Below are 8,853 nucleotides of genomic sequence, written 5' to 3' on the forward strand. Positions count from 1 at the left end.
CACACACACTCAGGCACAAAGACACACACACACACACACACACACCTTCAGCTGTCTAAATGAGGACATACCACAGCCTTATGTTGTTTTTACATTATAATGACTAACCATAATTAACCATAACCCAAACCTGACTACTAAAAGAAAACTGTTTTTGATGGCATCATGTCACATACATTATATATCAATATACACATATAATGAACAATATTTTCAATTGTTCAAAGGGGGTCATTAAGATTTTTTTTGAAAGGAATTAATATTTTTATTCAGTAAGGCTGTATTAAATTGATCAACAGTGACAGTAAACACTTTTATATTGTAAAAAATATTTCGGTTTTCTATTTTATATTGTCACAACATCACATTGTTTGGACTTTGTTTGCACCGTTTTCTCTGTCTAGTTAGTTGTCATGGTTTCTGATTTGAGTTCTTCATTATGTTCAGGTGTGTCTTGTTAATTATCCTATTTGTTCTTTGTATTTAAGTTCCTGTCTGTTCAGTTTGAGTTTGTCGGGTATCGTCAATGTTATGTGTGTCTCCTGCCTTCTCTTGCTTTATTTATTGGTGGATTTATTAAAGACTGCTTATCGTCATCTTCGTCTTCGTGGGAGTTTATCGACACAGTTATGTGACATATACATATATAGTAAATATTTAAAATGTATTACAATACTTATGCATCAAAATATTTAATTCTAATAAATTTAATAAATAAAACAAAACATATTTAAAAATATGGATGTCCTGTAATGGTACAGTGGCATACAGCATCAATCAAGAGGTTGATTGTGTGTTGGTTCCAGTGTTAAAAATCCCTTTTCCTGAATGTGTGTGTGATGCAGGAGCATGTAGGCCTATCTGCATGTGCAGGGCCTGTCTTTATGTATTGATGTAGCACACACATTAGTGCGTGTGTGTGTGTGTGTGTTTCTCTCTGTTCCCGGTGCTGTCAGCGTGCTCAACGCCTCTCACAGCTTGTCAAAGGTGTTGACCAGAACCTGCACGAGGCTTTTTCCTCTCTAACAACTGCACAACACACACACACAAACACCCAGCTCCATAGGTGCCCACTCCTCTGACAGGATGTGCTGCTGGCACAAATTGTAATTCATAAAGGTTAAGGGGGTCAATGCCTTTTATCAGCCGCCCGTGTGTGTGAGAGTGTGTGCTGTCTGATGAGGGCCGCATGCAAATACACTCTCTCAAGATGTTCAACTCACTGAAGGGGGAAGGGATGTGTAGTAAAGAAAAAAAAACAGACAGTCGAGCATGAGAATGAGGTGGAGGAGTGCTGAGAGGACCATAACGAACTGGAATACAGACTGGAGAAAGTGATCAAGAGGGTAAACAGAGGATAAACGTGAACGAACTGACATTGAAAGAGAGAGACTAACTGCAAGCCTGACAATTAAACAGCCATATATTGCTCCCTGGTGAATAATCAGTCTTATAGGCTTCCTCATAAAAGCACTTTTCTGCTCATTTCGGCTGTATTCCTTGTTTAATATGTTTATGTGAAAAACAAATATTTTAAAAGATGAAGTACATGAAATAATGAAAATAAAGTGTAGAAGGCACACACATGAAATCCAATTTCTATGTTTAAAAAATGGTATATATATATATATATATATATATATATATATATAAAAAAGAAAAAAAGAGTGTTATTTCGGCCATTGTCCCATTCATGCTTGCGTGTATGCATGTATTCATGTGCATATTAAATTTTTTTATGTTTAAATTGTTTCAAATTTTGTGATTATATATATATATATATATTGCATAATATAAATATTAAAAGAAGTATATATTGTTGTGATGTAATATTAAAAATGTTTTTTTATTTAATTATGTCTAGTTACTGTTCCTGTTTATTTATCACCAAAATAAAAGCAGTTATTTTGCATTTGGTTTTTAGGTAACACTTTATTTTAAGGTGTCCTTGTTACACATGTTACATGTACTTACGATTATAATAACAATTAATTATGCATAATTACATGCAAGTGACCCTAATCCTAACCCTAACCATATAGTAAGTACATGTAGTTAATTAATATTACTCAGTACTTATAATATGTATAATTACACTGTAACAAGGACACCTTAAAATAAAGTCTAACCGGTTTTTATCTAGTCTAATAAGAAATATCGTAACCCTTGGCAGTTTGATGAACTATTGAGTCAACAATCTTAGAAAAAAAGGTGTGAAGCTGTCACTGGGTACAAAAGCTAAAGGGTACATCTTATTTACCCATAAATGGTACATTTTAGTACCTTAAAAATACATATTAGTACCTTTTGAAAGGGCATTGCTCGAGAGGGAAAACGGGAAATGTAAGGTCAGGTTGAGAGCATTGCTTATGGGATACATTATGGCGTTCAGTGTACTCTGTTGTTTACTGCTCATTCTGGTGAATGTCTGTCATCCTGCTATTCTACAGATACAGAAAACGAACATACTTATAGTACATATACTGTGCGCTACAGAAATAGTGTGAGTATATGGTGGTCCAGTATGTTTGTTCACTAGGGAGCAACGCGGTGCAGGACGCATGTTAGGCTCACTGACCCCCTCTGCTGGAAAGGGGACACGGGACACAGGGAACAGGAACCTTTTCTGGACAACCATCCCATTCTACACAACAACAATAAATAAAATAGTGCCATCAAAGAGATTTTAATGCTCTGTCATTTGCTAGTTTGTTTTGAACATGAGATATTAAATTGTCTGTCAAGCTATTGCTCTGTTACTAAGAAAATTACCATCTTAATTTAGAAATTTTTATTTTTTTTGTTTTTTTGTACTTTAACCCTAAACCATATAGTAAATTAAACAGGTAGAACTTTAAAATTAATTATTTTTATTTATATTATTATTATTAATTATAAATTAATATTAGTCAACATTTACTACATTATTAAAAAAAAAGTTATATCTGCATATTGTTTCATGGATTTGAGTTAACATGAACTAACAGTAAATAGTTACCATTAGCTGCTATTTATTTTGCAACACAAAACACTAATCTTGGTGTGTTGTGGATCCTCAGCGAGTGTCAGCTGTCCACGGCCCGTGTGATTGAGAGTCTCTCAGCTGAACCTCCACACAGCCCATGGCACCCGCAGGCCATTCATCACCCTCAAGCAGACACATGGTGCATGTGAAACTGTTTGGTTTTAGGCAGACGCTCTGGGACAGCATCTGAGAAACCTCTGGGAAGCTATGTGAGATCTCAATGTATCATGTAATGTATACTGCAATCTGAATTAAATAAAAAAAAAAAAAAAATGTTTTGTTCGCTGAACAGAGATATATCATCTAAATAAATCTAGAAAGGTTTATATTATGTTTGCATTTTCTATATATTTAATACAGTCCTGTTGAATTAAATGAAATTAAGCCAGTATTACTTAAAGCATGGAAGCCTATCCATCAGATAAGAAAATCATGCTTTGGTAAATCATACACTCTAAAAAATGCTGGGTTAAATACAACCCAGTGCTGGGTAAAATAGGGACACACCCAGCAATTGGGTTGTTTTGACCCAGCGGTTGGGTTACTACCCAGAAGGTTGGGTTAAACATTTAACCCAACCGCTAGGTCAAAACAGCCCAACCGCTGGGTCAAAACAGCCCAACCGCTGGGTCAAAACAGCCCAACCGCTGGGTCAAAACAGCCCAACCGCTGGGTCAAAACAGCCCAACCGCTGGGTCAAAACAGCCCAACCGCTGGGTCAAAACAGCCCAACCGCTGGGTCAAAACAGCCCAACCGCTGGGTCAAAACAGCCCAACCGCTGGGTCAAAACAGCCCAACCGCTGGGTCAAAACAGCCCAACCGCTGGGTCAAAACAGCCCAACCGCTGGGTCAAAACAGCCCAACCGCTGGGTCAAAACAGCCCAATTGCTGGGTTTGTCCCTATTTTACCCAGCACTGGGTTGTATTTAACCCAACATTTGTTAGAGTGTAATTATGACAGAAAAAGTTTAAATTATGATATAAAAAGTAATCAAATCTGATTTTTTTTGTCATAATTATGACAACATAGAACTTACAGAGTTATGTCTTAATTGTCATTTTGAGTTTATAATTTTGACTTTTATGTCATAATTATTAATATAATTAATTATTAATAGGCCTGTATAACATTTAGGATTTACCAAAGCATGTTTTTTTTTCTTATGTGGCAGAAATTGACTTTCATCAAAAGGAGCAGCTGTTTTATTAGGCAGTCAAGTTCTGTATATTTTGTGTAACGCAATCCAGATTTACATTCAGCTCAAACATTTTTTGATGATTCTTCCGAAACAATACTCGAGTTAAAACCTTTTTATTTTATTTTTTTATTTTTTTTGCATGCCCACTTGTGATTTTATTTGTTTTATGTTATGTATTTAAATCCCAACAATAATTAATAAATCAATTTATATACGTTTTTAAAAGTAGGTAAATATATAAACGAACAAAGAAATCTTTCATCTTAAAATCTGAAAAGCTCTAAGGCTGCTGTCGATCTTTATACAAAAATACGATTATAGCTAATACATTAATATAATACTGGCGTGTTTATGATCAAGTCCAAACTATTTGGGATTTCTGTGGCCTTGTGAATTGTCTCTGAGCGCTTTCCAATAAAGCTCGAAACACCAATATCCGGGGCCTTGCGCAGTGTCAGTTGTGCGCAGCCGCAGAACAGCCGGCGGCTCGGCCTCTGCCTCCGTTTCGTCGGGTAGCGTTCACAGCAAATACATCAATCTACATCCATCCTCAGTCTGCATCGAGTCAGAGCTGCGGGGTTGATCGGGATAGTATTAGGAGACTTATCCGCTGCGTACGACAGCCGTATTTGTGAAGCTTTTCTTATCGATCTTTTCTGACCTTATATTTTGTCTTTGCAGAAGCCTCGAAATCACTCACCTTTCAACATGCTGCTCACCTGCGCGAAGTTCGCCTCCACAGCCGCCCTGGTGAGTGAAGTGTGCTTCAGAAAACAGCGCTGTTGTGCTTGACCGCGGCCTGCAGGCTGAACTTGGCGACAGTAACGTTAATTCATTCATTTCTAGACGCCTTTGAGCGGGCTGTTACACTTGACCTTTTGCTTCACTTTCGAAGTTTTGAGTTCGCTAAACGCTTAGCAGGTTTAGGGCGAGCGCTGTGCTGGTCAATAACATTCATCTCGTCCGCCGCCGGTGTTAGTGGATGGTGGTTGAGCCCAGTCTGGTGTTTCTGTAGAAGAAGGGCAGACGACTACTTCCTGTCCTGTTGCGTTTCTGCTGCCTCAAATAGATTGGCTTTAGTCTTTGACTGGAGTAACCTGGAGTCTTTATCAAGGGCACACTGGATGGGTCTGAACCTGCGATGTTTAAGTCACCAGCCCAGTTTAACAGGCAGCTTGTTTGTATTGGCATCTGTGTAGTATGCAGTTGTCAGCCTTGATGGTTAACACCATTATGGTGATGAGTTTTAAAGGAGCTGAAGACTTTTTAGCCTAATACTCCTTATAGAAATGTCGTCATAAATCAGCGTTGCATGCATTTGTCCTGTGGCGGACCTTGAGCCGTAACTTCTGCACAATATGCACATACTACTTTTTCCAGAACTCGTGCCTTTCAGAAGTCTGTCAACTACTGTTCAAATTCACCACTCTTTTTGACCGCTGTCTAGGTTGTTATGCTATAATCCAATAACACAGTGTATTTGTGTGTGTGTGTTTTAGGTGCGTGCGGCATCCAGGTCCCTGTACAGGCCAGTTTCTTCTGCCGTACTTTCCAGACCAGAGGTGACGGTCAAACCTGCAAAATATCTCTTTGCATTTGTTGAAACTCTTAAAGGATTAGTTCACTTCCAGAATAAAAATGTCCTGATAATTTACTCGCCCCCATTTCATCAAGATGTTCATGTCATTCTTTCTTCAGTCCAAAAGAATGAGGAAAACATTCCAGGATTTTCTCCATATAATGGACTTCAATGGGGATCAACGGGTTGAAGGTAGTTAAAACAACGTCAGATGATTTTGAAGTTGGAGGAGAAAATGAGATGGAGTTTTTCACCCTACCTGACCTTTCTGAACCGCAGTACACAGACGAAGAGCTGACCACGCCTGACCTTTCCAACGTGATTATGTAATGCGTGAATTTGTGGACACACTTTGCAGAGCTAGTGCAAGACTGAACCGCAGTACACAGACGAAGAGCTGACCACGCCTGACCTTTCCAACGTGATTACGTAATGCGTGAATTTGTGGACACACTTTGCAGAGCTAGTGCAAGACATGCAATTGTGGTTAAAAAGTATTTATAAAACGGAGAGTTCCGGTCCTTGATTCCGTTCGAGGCTGTTATAAACTACTCTACAAACATACACCTTTCTTTGTCTGTTGCTTGGCAACCACTTTGTTGCAACCACAACTGATTCTGAGGAACTACATTGTTTGGTGGAAGAATACGGTTTTTATTAATATCATTACACTTTATTTGCTCTGTTTTATTTTGTGAAACCTTACTACGTATATGGAATAACCGTTTTATAAAAGCAATAAGCCCCGTGAAGCCGTGGTTTACAGTGAATTTATAACAGCTAAGGGGGTTTTAACAACGCCCCTTAGCTGTTATAAATTCACTGTAAACCATGGCTTCTTGGGGCTTATTGCTTTAATGTTTATTTTTTTAAGAAAGTGACTGATCATTTCGCAAGATAAGACCCTTATTCCTCGGCTGGGATCGTGTAGAGCCCTTTGAAGCCGCACTGAAACTGCAATTCGGACCTTCAACCCGTTAAAAGTCCATTATATGGAGAAAAATCCTGAAATGTTTTCCTCGAAAACCTTCATTTCTTTGCGACTAAAGACAGAAAGACATGAACATCTTGGATGACATGGGGGTGAGTAAATTATCAGGACATTTTTATTCATGCCTTGTAGATGATGTTAACGTACAAGGTATCGTACGTATAAGACAAAAGATAAACTGTAACTTGATCTACTTGATTCTTTAAAATAGTTCGTCTGATCCCAGGCAAGCATGTTAGAGAGAGTTCACTTAACAATGAAAACTGTCATCATTTGTCCACCCTCATGCTGTTCTAAGCCTGTAAGACTTTGGTTAAGACTAAATCAAACCTGTTCATCACATAAAGAGATTATATCTCTTCATAAGACTTGGATGAAACAGCACTATTAATATAAATTAACTTTACAATGCCTTTATGACCTTTTTAAATTATCTAGACTTTCACTGGAGGGACAGATACTTCTCAGGTTTCATTCAAAATATTTTTTTCAAAGATTAACCAGTTTAAAGGTTTTTAATGGCATGATGACAGAACTTTAATTTTTGTGTGAACTGTCCGTTTAAGGTATTTAAAATAATTGCAATACTTTCCTACTCCTCGTTGTACTTGGTAATTAGTTCCCCTGATCAGAAATGTTTGAGCTCTCTGGATATTGCTGTTGTGGGACAGTAGGTGTCGTGTAGAGGTTAAGTTAGTCCTCTCTTCCTGTTGTAGGTCAGTGCTGCTGTCCTGCCTCCGGTGGCCCTCACTCAGGTGGCCCTCAGGAGCTTCCAGACCAGCGCTGTGAGCCGCGACATTGACACCGCTGCGAAGTTCATTGGAGCGGGAGCTGCCACCGTGGGAGTGGCGGGATCCGGTGCTGGAATCGGAACCGTGTTCGGTAGCCTTATCATCGGATATGCCAGGTAAGAGACAGCGAAATTTCATATTATATAATGTGTTATATTATATTAATGTCACATCATTATATATTATTACGTGATATGTTACATTATACACTACCATTAAATATTTAGTTGGGTTTTTTTGAGAGAAGTCTGTTATATTCACTAAGACTCCATTTATTTGATCAAAAATACAGTAAAAATAGTAATATTGTGAAATATTGTTTTTATTTAAAATAACTTTTCTATTTGAATATATCGTAAAATGTAATTTATTCCTGTGATTAGTGGTCGACCGATATATCGCCAATGCCGATATATCGGCCGATATTTGGCATTTTTCAAACGTGTCGGCCGATAAGTTTTTCTGTTTGGCCGATGCGTTCGAGGCGGGACTTTTATTTTGACGGCGCTGAGAGTGGCAGCGCCTGAACACAGTGCTCACATTCTCCTTGTTCGCGGTCGTTGTTAACAGTTCTGTCTAATACAGATAGAAGTCTGTCTAATAAACCGATAGAACTGTTAAACAAAGGAATTCAAATGTATACAAAAAGTATTATAACGATTGCTTTTACAACCCTCTACGCACACCTTGGCAATATAATCGCCATTGGCTAGTACATTTTTTTGTTTACTCGCCAGACTGATATACTATATTACACACACACGCGTGCATTTACGTCTTACTTAGCTATCTAAATGGGGACATTACATAGACTTCTATTGTTTTTATATACAGATAGTTAACCTAAACCCACCCCTACCCCTCACAGAAAACTTTCAACATTTTTACAATTTCAAAAGTAAAAAAAAAAAACTTTGTTTACTTTATTTGTATAACAGTTTTACAAATGAGGACATCCACAAATTGAGGTTTTTGCCGATTTTGTCAGGTTTTGCTCACTTTTGGGTACAAATTTGTCCCCAAAATATGGTTAAGTACACACACACACACACACACACACACACACATATGCATACAAACATCCACACACACATAAATAAACAAATAAACATACAAATAAATAAATAAATAGTACAACACTATAATGAGTAGGAAAAAAACGTAACATAACTGAATAAAAACTAAATATAGAGGAGTGTTTCTGACGTTTTGATGCAAGTTCCACGTCGGCTTTTATTATGAAACATCACATTGGCTTGTGGGCGGG

At 37.8% G+C, this 8,853-nt stretch overlaps 1 protein-coding gene across 3 annotated transcripts in view; it reads left to right on the top strand.

Annotated features, from left to right (window-relative positions):
- Positions 1–4,660: 4,660 nt before the first annotated feature.
- Positions 4,661–8,853, top strand: part of LOC107671322 (ATP synthase F(0) complex subunit C3, mitochondrial-like) — a 7,350-nt gene continuing 3,157 nt past the window's right edge. The window contains exons 1-4 of one of the 3 annotated variants that reach the window (XM_016464215.1): positions 4,661–4,728; positions 4,907–4,975; positions 5,725–5,803; positions 7,510–7,702. In XM_016464215.1, the coding sequence (XP_016319701.1) occupies positions 4,934–4,975; positions 5,725–5,803; positions 7,510–7,702 (314 nt within the window). In that variant the 5' untranslated portion in view covers positions 4,661–4,728; positions 4,907–4,933. Of the gene's footprint in view, positions 4,738–4,794; positions 4,976–5,724; positions 5,804–7,509; positions 7,703–8,853 lie in introns of those variants that run through there. The other 2 variants (XM_016464216.1, XM_016464217.1) reach the window with 2 other exon arrangements.

The sequence above is a fragment of the Sinocyclocheilus anshuiensis genome, unplaced genomic scaffold (genome assembly GCF_001515605.1).
Source record: "Sinocyclocheilus anshuiensis isolate Anshui unplaced genomic scaffold, SAMN03320099.WGS_v1.1 scaffold284, whole genome shotgun sequence".
NCBI classification, from domain to species: Eukaryota; Metazoa; Chordata; class Actinopteri; order Cypriniformes; family Cyprinidae; genus Sinocyclocheilus; species Sinocyclocheilus anshuiensis.